Source organism: Ylistrum balloti, unplaced genomic scaffold, assembly GCF_031769215.1.
Source record: "Ylistrum balloti isolate Yb309-2 unplaced genomic scaffold, AGI_CSIRO_Ybal_v1 Utg371086, whole genome shotgun sequence".
Classification (NCBI taxonomy): domain Eukaryota; kingdom Metazoa; phylum Mollusca; class Bivalvia; order Pectinida; family Pectinidae; genus Ylistrum; species Ylistrum balloti.
In genome coordinates this window covers 73623-94015 of record NW_026782599.1, presented here as the reverse complement: position 1 = coordinate 94015, position 20393 = coordinate 73623, and the positions used below count along the sequence as shown (strand labels likewise).

The window sequence follows — 20393 nt, the reverse complement described above, 5'->3', positions numbered from 1 at the left end:
AGTCTGGTACTTTGTCACGGGCCTATAACTCCTGTGGAGGCCAGTCTAGCACTTTGTCACAGGCCTATAACTCCTGTGGAGGCCAGTCTGGTATTTTGTCACAGGCCTTTAACTCCGTTGGAGGCCAGTCTGGTACTTTGTCACAGGCCTATAACTCCTGTGGAGGCCAGTCTGGTACTTTGTCACGGGCCTATAACTCCTGTGGAGGCCAGTCTAGCACTTTGTCACAGGCCTATAACTCCTGTGGAGGCCAGTCTGGTATTTTGTCACAGGCCTTTAACTCCGTTGGAGGCCAGTCTGGTACTTTGTCACAGGCCTATAACTCCTGTGGAGGCCAGTCTGGTACTTTGTCACGGGCCTATAACTCCTGTGGAGGCCAGTCTGGCACTTTGTCACAGGCCTATAACTCCTGTGGAGGCCAGTCTGGTATTTTGTCACAGGCCTTTAACTCCTGTGGAGGCCAGTCTGGTACTTTGTCACATGCCTATAACTCCCGTGGAGGCCAGTTTGGCACTTTGTCACAGGCCTATAACTCCTGTGGAGACCAGTCTCCGGTACTTTGTCACAGGCCTATAACTCCTGTGGAGGCCAGTCTGGCACTTTGTCACAGGCCTAAAACGCCTGTGGAGGCCAGTCTGTCACTTTGTCACAGGCCTATAACTCCTGTGGAGGCCAGTCTGGCACTTTGTCACAGGCCTATAACTCCTGTGGAGACCAGTCTCCGGGCACTTTGTCACAGGTTATAACTCCTGTGGAGGCCAGTCTGGCACTTTTTCAGAGGCCTATAACTCCTGTGGAGGCCAGTCTGGCACTTTGTCACAGGCCTATAACTCCTGTGGAGGCCAGCCTCCGGCACTGTCTTTTACCGATACCTGCTGTGTCTAAGAAAGATACCTGGTGTGCTGACCAGTCCGGGTGTCTACGTCAGGACGTTGGTTATACCTGCTGCGTCAACCCATGTTGTAGCTGCCACAGATAGAAACATGTTGTGTCGACCAGTCTGTGACTTTGTCTTAGAGAGATACCTGCTGTGTCGATAAGTTTATGCCGTTGGCCCTTTCGAGTTTCTTTGAACAAAGGTCCTTACAGGAATTTGTTTGAAAAGAAATCCAAGCCAGAATCATCACCAACATTAAAACATATGAGATGAAAAGATATGTACAAAACGCGACAAAATTAGCATATCTTATTATTACTAATAACTTAAAATGAACAATGACATCAGTTCCTGAAAGAAGTACAACTACATAGCCTTGGAACGTGTGGGCATACAAGATTAACGATGAAATATTTACAGGGACGACAGCTCACGGTACATATCTTCAACAGTTAGGACTTGAATGATTTTAATGATGGCAATACACGGTACATGTCTTCAACAGTTATGATTTGAATTATTTTAATGACGGCATCACATGGTACATGCCTTCAACAGTTAGGACTTCTTTTAATGATGGCAGCACATGATACATGTCTTCAGTAATCAAGACTGTAGACGAGTGTCTATCAACCTCTGATAATTGATCCAATGATCTATAGGCTGTTACAGATTGCCATGTATGACAATATATTTGATATAACGATCTGAGAGAATTTTATTAAAAGACGTCGGCATCCGCCGAGCGCCTAATTAATGTGAACGCACCACTGCTACACCCACTGACTGTCCTTTGTCTCTTGCAGTTGCTTGCAACTTGAACGTTTGACAAACAGATGTCATTTACTATCCGAAATGCTCTATCTTAGTAGTACATCTCTGCCATGAGGATTGATGCTGATTTTCTCGGGAAAGCGGTGAAGAGGAACAACATTATTCATTACCGATAGAGAGTAATCGCTAATGCCCATCTGTATATCTCAATTAATAGTCCCTGGAACATTGCATCATCCGGTACTTAGGTGTTATTGCAAGCGTTAAGATTTTTGCAGATTGTGGTGTAGAGACTAATGATGCTACTGACCGAGGTCAATCTGTTGAAGTGACAGATATTATAAAATTTTTTGGGGCTCGTCGTATATACAATCATCCTACGAGTCTTTGTACAGGGCCCTTGTTACTTATTTAGAAAAATACAATATAAATATTTTTTTCACGAAACCGTTCAAATGTCTAGTTTCAAAAAGGAGCAATGGTCTTTCGACACTTATGCATTCCTGATCTATAATCATATATCAATATGACATATTTTATTTTCAAATTCTAATATTTATACTCTCGACAGGCATCTCTCGTCTTTGTAACAACAATAGTTAATACCATAACACTGAACTCTTTACGTGCCTTGTTGGCGGGTGATATGCGTTGATAAGTATTTAACTGGTTTTTGGCATCCAGATGCATAAATATAAGATAAACTAGGCTAGTGCTGGTTGCAAATTTGTTCCTTTGTAAATTCACAGGGCATTTTGTCTGTTTTTATTATTTCTTTCAGTCAATGGTTTCCTTTTCGTTGAATAACATTTCACGAACATTGGAGAGGTATGTGCCAATGTATACGGGTTTTTGAGAGTTCATCAACGGAAGACGGGGTTGCTCCTTGGCGCTTATTTAGTGTTACCGCACTGAAATGCTATGACATGGACACTGTTTGACATCTACCCGGTCACATTATACTGATGACCTCCTTACCAGTTCATACCAAGTAACTAATTTAAGATGAGAATTCAATAAGATCTGTTGAGGAGGAGGAAAGCACAACATATGAAGGTTCCAAGACAGTCGCCTCTGATGGTAATGCAATATGGATTTCACGCACAATCTAGACCCGTATACACCGTATCACACACATGTAAAACAGGTCCTTAGAGTCGTATCTCTCATTGCAGTTTCACAAGCATTCATTAACCTTCAGCAGCTTTAGTGGAGTTAATGACAAATGCTAGTTAAGGGCAAGCTCCTTTAAGCTTGTATTGATTTCCCAAGAAACCATACATGTTTTGGAATGTCTTTAAGGTAAAGGACCTTTGTGAAGCTCGGGTCAGATTTAAGAGGTAAAGGAGGCAAACACACGTGTATTTAACCAATACCATTGCCAAAAAAGTTCATAATGCAGTTAAAAAACAGATCAGTCGGTTTTAAAACTTTTAAAAGTAATTTAATCAAAACAAACCGGAACTTAATTTGCTGCATACCGACAGATCGATTATCAAGATATGAGGCAGGAGGACCGATTGCGTTTGCAAGGAATCTGTGTTAAATGGGTGATTAACTCTACCTTCAGGGACCCTACCACCAACATGGCCTGTTTAAGTATAACAGATATGGCCGTACAGGCAGAGGAGCTGGGAGATTTATATGCACACTGCACGACATTACGACGTAACTCGGGGCTAAACCCTACCGAGTTGAACATGTGGAATCGATAAACACGATATATACTATTTATTGTTTATTTATGTAGTAACACTGTGTAAGGTAAGTTTCAAAGAGGAAATAAAGAAGATTTATTCTCTGGTGTTGCTGTAGACTTATCAGGAAATATTGTACGTTGTCGAATTGAACATTTGGGTAACAGGTAAATGGCCATGTCGCCTTAACGAGTGATATTAAAAACGAGTACGATTTCGACAGGAAAACCTGAAACCATCGCTTCAAAATACATTATAATTGATATTTGAACACGGTAACACAACTGACGAAGGGAGACAATTTTCGACTCGTGCGCTATACGGGCATCGAACTCACGATCTACAGCACCAAATCGCCCAGCCAAGAAATTCGACAATGCTTAATCAACCACGTCATCCCGACATCCACGACATATATATTTGCATACATAAAATGCGTTTAAATGACGTCATCAAGATAAATTCCAAGAACGGCGAAATGAAACAGTAGCTAGTCTCACCATAAACGTGAATCAGTATGATCTCGCAGATTAGGCGCTGTCGTTATATATAAAAGCTTAAATGTATAGATTTGAATGATTTAGAAATTCAACTTTTTCACTTTTTTGTAGTAAAAGTAGTTTAATGAGATTTAACATCTAATGAAGAAGTGATGCGTCTTTCAATCAGATTTCATGGGACAGTGTAATTACTGTCTTCTCGGGAACATTTGTATTTTTGTCGATTGGTATGATTTTCAAAACAATAATCATGTTTGTTTATCTGGAAGACGTTTAGCTGTAATTAGTAAACAGCCAGAAGCAGTGTATACTAAAGTATATAGTTACGTAACACTCAACAATCTTGCATACGAAACACGTATAAGGTAACACAGACTTAGATGTTGTCGGTGTCAACTGCCTTTTTTATGTCGCCATTTTGAAAAACATTAGAATGCGAAAAGCATTGAATCAAGCTCTCATCTGACTTAGATTGTGCTCAATAGTATAGAGACTAAAAACCTGGTTATGTATGAATTGACATGATAACTTAGGAACATTCTATTTATATACACTTTCCGATTTTTTTGCACAATACTGAGGGTATACATGACTGTTTCCACCTTGTTGTGTCCTTAACACTCGCCACCCTCAAATACTTGTATTGTGCAGAGTTACGGGTGCTGAACGTTAGGAAATATACGGTACGTGTTAGCTAATAGATATTGACAGTTCATGGAACAATAAATCCCAGAGGGATCTTGATGTCCACGATTGTTCGATTTTTATTTTTTCTTAAAAGGTTGGATTTTCCCCTTCTTTCCTCTTCTATCCTCTTATTCAAGAAATACATTTTCATTTTTTTCTTATTGATTAGCGTGTAAATTGCATTTTTACAGATATTTTAAATGTCGTGCTAAAAACTGCAGTTTTCACAAAATTTACATTTTGAAAGGATTTTTGTTCTTTATTTGCGCTCAATAAAAATAATTGTCGTTCATAGGATGTTATACGCACTAACGAAACATTCCAACAACTGATGGAATCGCTGAGCAGCTGATTCCAATTACACGGGAAAGTAAATCTTCCATTGTCAAAATTCAACATGGCGGTCTGTCAGCTGTGTTCGTCTTCTGATCAGTCCCAAAATCTAAAGGTAAAACAAGAGACCAAGTGGTCACTACAAATGAAATTTGAGAACGATCCATCAAGTACTTGTTCAGAGATAGCCATGGAAATCTATAACTGTCCAAATCCAAGATGACCGCTTGTCGGAGTGAGCATGCTTTACAGGCGCGTTGTCGTAAAAACTGGAATTCATAAGTTATATGACAACAACGGTACACACTCATCTCTAGACTCGCCACCAACACAGTGCGTGAAGTTATTTCTATCTTAAAAGCAAACATGCATTTACTTTTAGGTTTCTTGACTTTTACTGGCAAACTATGGATTAAAACAGCGGTATCTAGTAAGATATATTTGATAAAGCCTTAAATATCCTGGCAGCTTCCCAAAAGCTTTCGCGCGGACCAGACGTTTCATTATACGTGACAAGTAAATTGGTGGTATGTCACCTTAAACTGCAAACCGATCCACAACGCATGCGTTCTGATTTCATGGAAACCCAACAGTATGGATTCATATCACACATGCGTCATAAAAATGTAAAAAAAAAAAAAAACCAACAGATTTAAGTGTTCTGTTTTGTGAAAAAAATTGTCTGAAACGATTTTTTTAATCAACATTTATCACATGACGCTATTTTCCATAATGATATCGTCTGTTTGCCTGTTGTTGAAGTTGTCTCTGAAAAGGGAGTGCGCGATGGTAAGAGATAATGTCTCTAAGTTTGTAGTGTCGCTTTCAAAACCAAGTTAGTCTCGGATTTTGCAGACAGGATCGAAAAGTACGAAACAGTGGCTCAATTTCTGGAGGCTCATCTATACGACAATACATGACACAAGCAAATTGAAGGACTTTAAAATTAGATCATCTTGGTCACTCAGACGTTTCGATTTTCGTTCAAGCGTTGCACAGAAGACTACAGAGCGTGCAATCTATAGCTTGATCAAATTAAAGGACAGTCTGAAAAACTGTGTATATTACGCACCACCGGAATGTAGATTTTGTTTGACAGGACGACACAATGACCAAAAATCTGACGACCTGAAGCATTCTCACAAAGAAACTAGTCCTTGTTACGTAACGGTCTTTAGATAGAACGTTCGTGTTCACCTCATATTTCATACATTACACCTGACAAACTTTATATAGTACATTAGTTTTCACTTCATATTTCATACATTATACCAGGAAATTTTGGCGGGAAATAGATGTATATTCTATTAATGTTATACGTAAATTTACGTGAACATTTGTTAGTGAACCGTAAAGCGTTATATAAGTACTCGACATCTCCACGTCCAATAACCTAACTACAACTTTGATTTGTTGACGTAAGGTGTTGTGATTCACTTAAACAACCACAGGACGTTTCAGCTTCACAAGGAAGCATAACATATGTAAGTAGATCATATCAGTTGTACTGTGACCTAAGCATGAACGGATCGCTTGCTCATATTTGCTGATTGGGTATTACTTTGATAACTCGGGCTGACTTCGCTTTTCCGATATGCTCCTATGATGTTAAATTGTTATGTAACTAAATATAGACCCGGCTACATCACGGTTGACATAAACATCCATGGAATCACTTATCGATAAAGCGGCTACGACAGAATTTAATGTCCATGGTATCATATCGTTCATGGATCCTGATCAATCCGTCATATTTATTTGGCAACCAACCAATTTCCGCGGAACCGAATGGATACAGTATGCGTCTTACGCCGGGACGTTGTCGTCGTTACATTGGCAGATAAGAGGGTCAAATAACCGCCATATAAGGCTGTTCCGGCAGTTAAGTATTTCCTACGGGTCAGACTTGTACTGACAAAGCATGTTAACAAAAATCTACATTATAAGTTAAAACTTTAATTTCTGAAGATAGTCCTCATTTGCTCATTAAAATACAGTTAAAATGCTTAAATATTTCAAGAAGAATCATCCAATGCATTCATATTTGAGCAGTTGCGCAACAAAATTGCAAAAGAAACATTTTTTTCTTAATTCCTTTATCCTACCAGCATTTGCTCATTAAACATTGTTTTGCATTGTCAGCCTTTGTTAAGTGAAAGATTGTGTTACTTTCACCCTTTGTCCAGTTAAACCTTGTTATATTGTCATCAGATGTGTTGTAACATCTTGTATGCTGCGACTATTTGTCCAGTTAAACCTTCTTATATCGTCACCAGATGTGTTGTAAAATCTTGTATGCTGCGACTATTTGTCCAGTTAAACCTTCTTATATCGTCACCAGATGTGTTGTAAAATCTTGTATGCTGCGACTATTTGTCCAGTTAAACCTTCTTATATCGTCACCAGATGTGTTGTAAAATCTTGTATGCTGCGACTATTTGTCCAGTTAAACCATGTAAAACTTCAATTAATGTTAAATGTAACGTAATTGTTATACTGACATCATTTTCCCGCCACTAAAACTTTTCATGTATCGTAATACCACAATCTCTCCTGTAAAATATGATCTGACTGCTTTGTCCAGTAAAATGATTTTTCAATCGTGTTGACATGCTGAAGAATAATTCACTTTCCTAACATATCGAGACAAAATCGCACGCACGTGCTGGAGATTAGATGATGACTTTTAGTTTTCACACGAGACGAAGTGGTAGAGAGGCATCGACCCCTGATCATCATTACGGTCGACTCTTTCGGAGTCATCGGTAAGATTCTTTCAAACTGGGATTTACGTATCATTCTGTACAGTATTATCCAGTGAAGGAAGAAGGACATGTGAAATATGATTTTATCTAGTTGTGATATTATAACGGAAGTGGATCCCTTGATTGAAAATATCGCCTATAGTAACGATTATCATCTTCATCGCCATTCTGACATTATAAAACTCACATAAAGTGGAGAATCGAATTATGTCACAAAGATTATCATCATCATACTGTCCATTTCGATGACACTTCTGAGCATGATGTTATAATAGATATGTCAATTGTTCGTGTTGATCATCTGCCACAACCGGAAAGATGGCCGCCATCTTTGGGCTAGCGTTAGAATTCACGAGTTTATAAGAGATTAGGTCACGAAAATGAAAAAACAAAATATGTTACATAACCATTATTTTATAATCTTGTGAATCAATGTTTAATTCAGTCATATAATTTTTTTGGAAAAAACTGTCATATACTTTTTCGGTGAATTGTGTTTCAGGTATTTTTAGCAAGCTTTGTCTTAATGTAAACAAATGAATGCATAATGCATCTGTTGACGAATTAGTCCCTATTTACCAGAGATGCTGTTATTAATGACAATGTTACGAACAATAATAGGGATATTTATTTCACTCTTGGCGACACACTGGTGGTCCGATAATGCTGTTGAGATTTCTGTACTAAGGAGTAACGGAAAAAATAAAACATCCATTATTTCCATCGTGCTACTGTCAGCTGCCGTAAACTCTCCCGAGAGGTAGTCTGATACACGGGGAAAGTAACCTCTTTTTGACGCTAGAAAAATAACTTTGTTAACTAGTAAAAATAACAATGTCAGAAATTTAATGGGAATTTATGTGCGAACCGCTGTTCTTGTCTACGGGTTATCGAACATCTGTCACATCGTGTCACGTTTGGTAACATTTGGACAATTTCTCACTTACAAAACAATTCCAGGTGCGACATGTAGAGATGTATCAACGTAATACTGCGCAGAGAATACCTCATATAGAATTAAACCTGGGTAGGGTGGTGGTGGTGGTGGAGCGGTAGGGATGGGGCCATGGCGTTTACTTGTTAGTTTATAGCAAGCGCAGAATATCTAGGCCTTTGACACATTGGATCAATCCAATGCTGACACAGTCCCGTCCCCAGGTAGGTCTGGCCAGTCCCGTCCCCGGGTAGGTCTGGCTAGTCCCGTCACCAGGTAGGTCCTCCTTCCTCAAACGTTTCGGCACTTTCCACGAGGTTCTCTAGAAATACGCCTGCTACTTTGATCATACTTTTTCCTGTACCTGGTTCCATCAAATCTGTGTAAACAAGGAGCGATGAAGGAGACACTACTCATGGTGACAACCTGATTATAAGATAGACAAGTTGAAGGGGAAGCAAGTTTACCAACAGATATGACATAAGTAGCTGGTGTTAAATCGCTCTTCACTTTACTCACGAAAGCACCGACCAAAAATATACAACACAATTATTCCATATGGTATCTACGCATCTGACCGTTCTAGAGGCATCTTCGTCGTCATGCGGTCATCTGGTGATTCTTGTGATCACCGGAACACTCGCTGGCCAAAGTGCTAGGAATAAATCACAAACCAACTATGTAGACTTCCTCGAAACTAAAACACAAGTGGAATGAGTTAAACATACAACGCTTATCAGACACAAGAAGACGAACAGACAAAGGACTCCTGCCTGCATTTCAATAACCACCATAGAGAGAAAAAGTATGGTTCAAACAAAAACATTATCTAATGATGGCGGGGATGATTTCTGCAGCGTCAGTTGTTGTACCAAGGATGGCTCGTTGTTACATGTTTTGGTTGATATATAACGCCTACGCAACATCTGCTGTCTTAATGGCGTCGTAATGAAACCAGTACAAAGCATATGACAATTTTCGAAAACGATGTAATGTATCGATTCATTATTATTTTGTTTTAGAGGGCCTGAATCAGGGACATCTGTCATAATACCAACATGTCAGACCGGTGATGGTCCTCAGTGCCACGGAATGGAAGATAAGGCAACACTTTTAAAAAAACTCCAATGAAGACCAAATATGAAGGATTGCAGCTGCAATGCAGAAGAAAACATTTTTCAAGTGGAAGAAAGCTGCCCACAAATGAAAGTCTGTGAAGTAACAGGAACTATTGGTTAGGCGGGCAGAAATTATAGGCATATCGCCAACAACAGAGAAAACAACATGCACGGCGTGGATTAAGATGGACGCAAGTAGCATATTAATCATCCTATCCAACATTTAGATATGCTAAATGTATTGTTGAGCCAGAAATCCGCTCGGAACTTATAATGGGTTTCACTGCCATCTTTCAAAACCTGCGTACGACGCTCACATCGCAACTGTTTCAACCCCATTTAATTATTTCATAAACGTGGTGAATTTGAAATATGTTTGTTTTTAATACTACGATTTACGACAATTCTTCCTTTTCAGAGAATATGTAAACATTGTAAAAAAAAAATCTGCTTCGGTGCATAACTGCATGTAAGTGTCACAGAAAAGATAGCATCCCTTCTATTACCAATTAGGTGTTGTCTGCCAAGGATTCTACCTCCCAATAACATCAACTGAGGGGCTGGAAGTTTCTAGTTTATTTGTGGTGTAGACATTTTGTGTGCTGCAGCATCAAAGATAGACGTAGTTCAATACCACGGCGCCGATGACTATGATATCTCCCTTTTAGAGCCTCGCTTCTCAGAAAATCGCTGAAGCGAAAACGACGGAGGGAGTAATCACGTATGAAATTACTTGATGTTCTGATTAAAAATCGCCATTAAGAATCGGCAGCAACTGTCTGTTGGCATGGCCATATATCGATGTTGTGATTGTTATTGTTTCACATCATAGAACGTATCGTTTTACTGTGTAAAGTATCTTTCATGTGGTGAACATGTTAACTGTGTGTTGAACCTCACTCGTCAAGGGGATATCTATCCATAATGTTATATCCAACGTTTGCTATGAACACCTTTTCAGTGACGTCTCTCCTTTCTGTGTATCAAATCTCTCACATCAACGAGATTTCGGGCATAAATTAATTTCCAGAAATTGTGCTTATGTATAAAATGATTTTTTTCCAGTTGTGAAAAAAGATCATGAATTAGGTAAAGTGACGGAGTAAAAAATAGGTATAAAACAATCTACGTACTAGATAAGAGAGTTTATCGTTTGAGCATGGTTGTTTAGAAGCTTTGCAATACTGACTCTTTCAAACGTTTAAGCATCACGGACAACCTTATCGTTTAGTCGATTTTTTATTTGAAAAATATACGAAAGACACACAAGTGAGTGCTGAAATTATCGAAAAATTGCAGTTGGAGGCAACTGAGGAAAATACAACACAAAGTCATCAAATATATATGTCAATACCCAAAAGACAGGTGCAATAACCCCGAATTTATGAATTTTCATAATTTTTAAGTTTTCAATTTTGAATTATTCAAATTGTTCTCCACGTGGCATAAAAGTTACGGAAAGGATACGGTCTGAATACATCTATAGTTGTTGAAGATATTTTCTTATTTTATACAATGATTTGAATTCATATAGAAATGGTATTTTTATGATAAAGACCTTTAACGTTCAGGAATAATACAGGTTCTGAAAATGGGAACCCTGGGGACCCTGGGTTAGGAAATGCTCTGTTTCACCATTTTCCCAATAGAGACGCAATTCATAAACCCCGTTACTCCACATATGGTGCATTCGTAACGATTATTGCCTGTTATGTGAAATAAGACAGAACCAGGCGTGGGTGTGATTGTTTTATATACAATGTCCACAATCTCTATCATGACTGGTCATTTCTTATTTAAGATGTTAACAATCACTTCGAAGATATGTTGTCAGGCACGTGCAGCTACCTTTGTAAAGATGACTAATCAGAAACATTTCTTTCGACTTGTAGGATGCCATTTTATGAGCACATGAACGCCTACATTGGTTAGAAATGTACTTACTTAGCTAGACGATAATGGCCTATCGGAATAATAAGGTGACACATTCTGGTATCAAGGGAAATAGTGTTAGTTTGTGTATACCCACGCACCAGTATCAAAAGCGATTTGAAAAGACACCGGATTTATTGTAACCATGCTGACTGTTCCGCTCCTACCGAGCCTGGATTAGCAGACATCATTGTGATAAAAGTCACCTTCGTCATCTCTCCAGGGAAATTGTTTCCACTCATAAAACCATTCTCTTTCAACAGTGGTACCAAAGAGGTTGTTTCCAGTCAGAAAATCCACACGCGAATCTCGTTGCTGAGAGGCTGGCATGAATTCTCAAACACCGATTATCAATGGAATCTTAAAATCAAGTTCTTTTTCTTATTTCAAAATAGATATATAAAAATAAATATATTAAGTATATATATCTACTTAACAGTTCACAAACCCAAAGCATCCGAGTACCTTAAGATTCGTTGACAGTGTTGTAAGAACTTGATGTAAAAACATTTTTTGATAATCGCGAATTTAATTTCTGAAGAAATAAAGGAATTTTGACCCAAGATATGTCAGGCTACCTACATAACTTAAGATTTTATTGGTCAGAGTGTTACCTTATAATACCAGATATCTAATTCGTCACGAAAGTAATGTATCACGTGGCCTCTAGAATACAACCTTTATATAAAAACACTAAAAAAATACCGACATGAGAACGGAATCAAATATCAACATAAATTCGATAAAACTATAGAAGGAACAATATGATTAAAGAAAAGATTTACACGAAAACTCTTGAAAAAACAAGATGTGTTTATGAAACACTATGCCTGCGGTTGAAACAAAATTCTAAAGTGGGATATTAAAAATGTACTGTTTAAGACATGTGCTAATTGCATGCGAACTTTGTGAAACACAAATGTCTTCATTGGGGAATGTTTTTTTTTTACTTCATTACAAGTAAAAATCACTTTAAACTTGAGTTTGCATGTTGCCCAGGAACACACATGCCATATATGAAAGTCCTATCTTTTACGGTGCAATCGTTATGGCAAATGTTTTATTAAAAGGTCAAATGTAGATCAAAGGTCACAGTCATGGTTACATGGTCAACAAGTTTAGTACCACCGGAAAGGTCTTGTCACAAGCAACAAACATGCCAAATATGACAGCTCCACCTCTTATGGTGCAATAGTTATGGACAAGGTTACATTTGACAAGAGACAAACAAACAGACAGACTGAAAAACAGACGGTACAAAAACAATATGCCCCCGACTTTCTATCAGCGGGCATAAAAAAATCACCATGATAATATGACCAGGTGTTCGGGTGCTTTATCGACGACATCGAATTGTGTTAAGCTTGTTAGATCGTCGGCTGATGTAGAAGAATTTTTTTTGTGGGTAAATACAATGACGTAGCCAATAAAATTGTTCTTCTGTTAAGTTCAACGTCATCAATATATCTAAAAGTGAATTTGAAGGACTTTTCTAGACTCCGAGAATGAAACATCATTCAGATTTCTCTATCAACGACATGGAAGAATCCGATACTCAATGATACTGAAGTAACTAAAGTTGAACGATCTCTTTAATTAGAATAACCAAATCAAATTATCAAATGTATATTTTTTTCATGTTGATAGCGCATCTGTTATATGTCCTAAGCATGAGTTTAACGTAAGGTATTTCAATATTTAGAGATGATGTAGACACTATTTCAGGATTACAAAAATTCACAGCAGATGAAGGTACATACGACATCGTTTTCGCATTATTAGCAGAAGTTACTAAATTAAACAGGAAAAAAAATATATATCCACGCCATCGTCAGCCATTTTTACAATGACGTCATTGGATCTGAAAAATACATATCAACATGGCAGTTGTGTTAACGATACTTATCTTATTTGGCAATATTCATCAGTCCGGCGAAATTTCTAAAATCGTATGAAAAATGGATTTTATTAACTCGACTTTTTATTATTAGAGAACAACTGAATATTCACCTCTGTTGACTAGACATTTTGTATTTTCGTGCAGAACTTGGCATGGCAGGTTCAGAGAAGACAAGATCAGATGATGCTGGGGACCGGATAGGAATTTGTCTTAATCACACTATATAAAAGAACCCATTAGGCCAAGAGATATATATACATGCCTTGTATTGCGAGCTCTGCAAAAAATGATCTGTTACCAAGAGGGATTCGTATGGCTATGCTAGAACACGTAGATTATTCCCACCCCCACTGTAACTCTCTCTCTATCTCTCTGACGCTCTGACTACAACTTCACAGGATTAAAGAGTTGACAGGACATTGATTAATAACCACTTCATTCTGTTGAGAGCATGCCATCCATCAGACTCGAGTTTCCTGTTCATCAATAGATCGATTATATTGAGAAGCGTGAAAAGCGTATTAATATTGCGAACGAATTTCGCCAGTACGTATAGTATGGAACCCAACAGTATATATTTGACTTTACCAGGAGCGAGTAATCGATAAATCTTTGGTATGTATATAACAGTTTACATGCAACCTGGGGATCTACAAGAAATAATGTAAGTCATGAAAAAATCAATGCGAAAGACCGACAAAGAACTGCGATACACAGAAGGAAATTGAAATAAGCTCACAGCTCTCACGCGAAGGGAAACATCATGAATTTATAACTCAATTTCCTCTGTTGTTTTTATATTTTTACAGATATAACACTATAAATCTACAGAAGGTTAGAACTAAGTGAATGTTATTTACTACATCAAAATCCCTTGAAGCCTAAAGGATACTTCCATTGAATGTGAATGGAAAACAAAACTGTTTTATCGACTATATTGACCTCTTACGAGTAATTTTGCCAGTTAAACATCCGCAGAAGCCCTGTGTGTAGTAATATTGTAATTATCCTCTTATCCTTGAATAAATAAAACGATATTAACTCACGTGTAAAGTATGCAGATGTTTGTCGCAGCCGTTCAGTAAAGGAGTAAAGCCATGAACTTCAGGTAATGTCCATGTATAAGGGCCATGACATTATCAAACATACCATGTCCTATCATACCACTGTCTCTGTATCTCGTGTCCTATCATACCACTGTCTCTGTATCTCGTGTCCTATCATACCACTGTCTCTGTATCTCGTGTCCTATCATATCACTTGCTATATTCTAATCAATGTTTACCACCAAATTTGAAAGTATGATGGTGAAGAATTATATGACCTCACATGTCCGGAAATGTGGGAATATATTGCTACACAGATCCACTGTGGAACTCTCTGGTGTTAGATTACTACCTTTTAAAATTACCATACAACCTTAAAATGCATATTCGTTTAACAAAATATGGTAATCTCACATGGCTACACAGATCCACTGTGGAACTCTCTGGTGTTAGATTACTACCTTTTAAAATTACCATACAACCTTAAAATGCAATCGAACAAAATATGGTAATCTGGCGAAGATTTTGATCAACCTTAATTTACTCCAAACCAAATTATGGATGGATTTAGTGGAAACAACATTGCATTAAGCTAGAACTCCCTGGTTTTAGATCCCGTATAGTATTATCTACTCCAAACTCAATTGTTCTCGATTTATTTCTTGAAACATCTCGAAATCTGAACCATCTAATCCATCCTGATTCCCAAACATGGAACATCGATAAAGCTCCCGATTGAGCGTCGCCACAGGACCAGGACGAACGCCGTCTAATTGATTTGTTAGCAATGATACCGTTGTTGTTTTATTTAGCGTCTAGTTACAGTGTCGAGCACCAGTTAAACCCGCATGTTTGCACGAACATTACATGTTCCTTCTGGAATCCAAATGCCTTAGAGCTGAAAATGGTGATGATTTAATTTGGATCTGTGGATGTGTTTACTCAGATCAGTCCTTTAGTGAGATACGGTTTGATCTTGTTGACGCATGCGCTTTCGGCTTTATGTTTCACGACACGGTCTCGTTATGTCTTATTGAATAGTAATGCCGATTTGTAATGGTTCTTAATGTTGTTTAATGTATCGAGTAGGACTGCTATTGGTTGTAACTATGACCCCCATTTACGGTCTTTACATCAGAAAGTGCCGTCTTAAATAGCAAAACAAGACAAAAAGCGCGTGCGCAGTCTAAGTGGACAAAACTCTTGGTATAGAGTATGCAGCTGACACATTTTTAATGTACTTTTTTTGGTGCAGATTTGATCAGTTATTTTATATCTCCGAAATTTTAGGAAAATAAAAAAGACATTAATATATCTATGAGTTATATATTTCGGTCATCCGTTATGTTGACATTGATTTTGTTGTTATGTGCTTCGCCAAGTAAAGATTAATATTATCTCTCTAGCAAGCGATTTTCATTGGACGAAAAACAGAAATTTACATACAAACAGACGCAACACTACAAAGATTTCCTGTTTGCTCGTAACTTCTTCCGGGAAATAACTTCCATTAAACACAGCAAGCTTCTCAAGGTAATTTTTTCCCGATGGAGTGAATGGATGTGTTGCTGATGCTCATAGGGACAGGAGAACAGGATTATTCGATTATGCTTAGTATAGATTGTCTCATCTATCATAATATAATTTACTTGTTTTAAATTGTAAGTCAGCTCGCACAGTGGAGGGCTCTTCTTACGACAAACAGGTTAGAATTAATAATAATTGAAATATATCTTATGTTACAATCTTTCGGGTATGTTTACCCTACAATCACAGTGGTTGGCTTCACCCTTTCAAACTGTCATGGCATAGATATACAGCGTGTATGAAAATTAAGTTTTGTCTCATTTTGTACTGGTTTTGACGTCATGTTGTCACTTATCACATATTTTTTTCTGTTAAATTGCTATATTATGGCTTTTTGAGACGTCAGCATAAAATAATTTCGATATTGTACATGACGTCATAATATTGATATTGTATATGACGTCGTAATATCGATATTGTATATGACGTCGTAATATCGATATTGTACATGACTTCATAATATTAATATCGTATATGACGTCGTAATATTGATATTATACATGACGTCATAATATTCATATTGTATATGACGTCGTACGATATTGTATATGACGTAATATCGATATTGTATATGACGTCGTAATATCGATATTGTACATGACTTCATAATATTAATATCGTATATGACGTCGTAATATTGATATTATACATGACGTCATAATATTCATATTGTATATGACGTCGTAATATCGATATTGTATATGACGACGTAATATCGATATTGTATATGACGTCGTAATATCGATATTATATATGACGTCATAATATCGAAATTTTATATGACGTCATAATATCGATATTGTATATGACGTTCTAATATCGATTGTATGACACCTCTTTGGCACATTACCAACTCATGAACTGCTAATGATGTAGGGATATTGTCAGTTGGGATTTATATTACAGAGGTAAGTCCTTTATATTGTATAGGTATGTCAACTGAAAGCAATATAATGCTTGGGGTCCTTTATAGAAGACGATAAGAAAAAGACATGAAAAGGAATGTTTTTAGCAACATTTACTTAAATTACTGTGCCGAAGTTCGTTCATTATGTTATTTTTGACTCTCATTGAAATGGAAATCTATCGGACAACTTTTCATCAACCTGAAAAAGAAACTCACTTATTATCCTATTTCATCAATAGTAAATTTAGTTGTCAAACGTTTATTTTCGGTTTTATTTTCGATTTTGTTTAGGCTGAGTGAAATGAAGTCAGTTATATAAAATTTAAGGTACCATTTCGATTTTTTTCCTTTGCAAGGTTAAGAGACACAAAACAATTTGCTGAAAGTGAACAGATAAATATCATACTTTATATTCTCATCTGTTTCTCATGGTTCTGAGGTGTAGTTAGATATGATGTCGTGTTACTGTTAAAAGTGTAGAATTATATCATATGTATATATATTTGATGTGTTGTGCTATATACGATGCTGATACGGAATACATGTATCAATATCTTGAGTGGTCGGGTGGCGTAGTGGTAACGATCGGGGTTCGATTCTCGGAAAGGATCTGAAAAGGTAATGGGTCACCTGCCCGACCACGTGGGTTTCCCCAGATATTCCGCTTTCCTCAATCAGTATCACCCCTCGCGCGCTTTCATCCAGGGTTTGGTAGCCTGTTATGAGCGTATGATGGAATCAGACGTAACGTAGGTCTGACGCGGGGTTAGGACGTAACGTAGGTCTGACGCGGGGTTAGGTAGTCTGTTTACAGTGTATGATGGAATCAGACGTAACGTAGGTCTAACGCGAGGTTAGGTAGTCTGTTTACAGTGTATGATGGAATCAGACGTAACGTAGGTCTGACGCGGAGTTAGGTAGTCTGTTTACAGTGTATGATGGAATCAGACGTAACGTAGGTCTAACGCGAGGTTAGGTAGTCTGTTTACAGTGTATGATGGAATCAACCGTAACGTAGGTCTGACGCGGGGTTAGGTAGTCTGTTTACAGTGTATGATGGTATCAGACGTAACGTAGGTCTGGCGCGGGGTTAGGACGTAACGTAGGTCTGACCCGGGGTTAGGTAGTCTGTTACAGTGTATGGTGGAATCAGACGTAACGTAGGTCTGGCGCGGGGTTAGGACGTAACGTAGGTCTGACCCGGGGTTAGGTAGTCTGTTACAGTGTATGGTGGAATCAGACGTAACGTAGGTCTGACGCGGGGTTTATTCAGTAATGTACGGAAACGAACTTGTTTTTTGTAATCGATAATCCAGGAAAGTTGATCTCGCGTGTTGGAGTAGTAATTAAATAATCGACCACTGATTGATTTATTGGTTTACGTGCTAAGTGTGTTCGGGACGATCGATCTGTAACTAACGAGACCCAAAACAACTTAAGTTTACACATTTATTGAATTACTACTCGCGTAGACCTGTCCCGCACTATTGAAAGGTTATAAAACGAGGTTAAGGAACAGAGCTTTTGTAAAATGCCATGATAAGGATTGAACTTGTAAGGTTTTATATCACGTTTATTCTTCAGTAATTGACAATCAGATGTCAGTTCGATGAAGAATATGATATCATCGTCGACAGGAAAGGCGAGGCTAATTCATTGACAGGATTATACTTCTTAAATTGCTTTATATAACTTTTATAGGAAACATGAAATCACATAAAATTGAAATTGTTATATATTGCAGACGTGGACGGCTGGCGGTACTGATAAGATCAGCAGCAAGACAAATCCCCGGTGACACGGTGAAATATAATAGAACAAGGAGATTAAGTAAAATATCCAAGTCTTATTTATAATTCATGTGACCTAGAGGACCCGTCTGCGTCAGAATCATGTCACTTAACAATTTGTCTGAACTGGTCATATAGGGTGGAGAAAACACTGTATCATTTACTGGATTCAACGGTGAGATATGCAGGCTACGTGCCAGTCAGTCTCTTAAGTAGCCAGGTCAGAAAGGGAGTTTACTTCGGAGAAAAAAAACACGTTCTTGGTTGAATAAAAGTTAAGTAATAGCTGATATATGACTTACCCATACGTGAGATGAGTTTCCGACTGAGAAAGTAGGCCAGCAGTTCAGATATATGGTTGAAGACCGAAGCAACTCCGAAAAGAGTTGGACTGCCTCCCAAGTCCTGAAGGTGCCAGAAGAGGAAGGTAAAAATTAGGCCTATCCCAAACCCCATGAACCAGGACACAAATAACACTGATATGTATTTATAAGTTGAAAGCATTCTCATGACGGCAATCCATCTTCCCAAAAATGGCTCATCCTCATCTTCATCCTGTCCTGTAATGCTCACTGGTTTCTTTGTGACGTCTGACACCATGTCCTGACGAGTCTCTAGTGATATTTGAATATTTTTACCGTTTCCATTCGGCTGTTGTAATTTATTTGGGTCCCCTTCGTTATAAGGATCAACAGTATTACCCGTCTCCATCTGTTTCTGCATTGTTGCCTTTGATTCGAGATAGTCGATGTCGTCATCTTCTTCATCTCGAAACAGACTTCCTCTGTCCAATGGACGCTTTCCAGTTATCGTTTCCATAACTCTGTCCTTGACCTTTTCCACGAATTCCACGAGCTGGAAGTCCTTTCCACCGCCATGCCGATGGTCGAATTTAAATTGGGTGGCCGTGAATAGGGCACAGCTCATCAACACCGAGAAAACCGCGAAGCAGATCGTGTAGTCCTTTTCTGCTTGATGTTGTAGTCCACATGGGTGATTTGGAAAAGTCGTCGACTGATCCAACGCCAAACCGACAAAGAACATAGAGAATCCCCATCCGAGAGAACCGAACATCCTTTGTCTGCCATAGTTATCAGTATCGTCACCGAGATAAGCGAGTGTAACAGAATCGGCGAAAGTTATAGCTGGAGCACTGAAGAACTCACCTATAACCACGAGCAACAGGAGCGTGAAGAACACGTCCTGAACAGCATGCTTTTCATAGTACACGGTGCTGTATTTCGGTTTGATGTAGCTACCCTTCGGGGCGCCGGCTGCCCCAGTCTTGGCAACGGCGGCCTCGTGCGGCATGGTGGCGGTGGTGGGAATTGCATGCGAAAGCTGGGTCTTCGGGGTCGGTTTTACTTGTATCGTTGTTTTGACTGAAGGTTTTGCTGTTAAGGGTTGGAATTTCACATAATCATCATGTGGGTTTTTACTGCCAGCCTTTCCAGCCACATTGTATGCTACACCTTCACTTTTGTTCATCATATCAACCATATTACCTATACCTTTTTCCCGCTTTGGCAACTCTCGTGACATGTCC

General features: G+C 38.3%; 1 protein-coding gene across 1 annotated transcript in view; it reads right to left on the bottom strand.

The window, feature by feature from the left end:
* The window catches only part of LOC132560618 (major facilitator superfamily domain-containing protein 6-like), a 29144-nt gene that overhangs the window by 8206 nt on the left and 545 nt on the right, over window positions 1-20393 (bottom strand). The window contains exon 2 of the mRNA XM_060225282.1: window positions 19150-20352. Coding sequence (XP_060081265.1) covers window positions 19150-20352 — 1203 coding nt within the window. The remainder of the gene's footprint in view (window positions 1-19149; window positions 20353-20393) is intronic.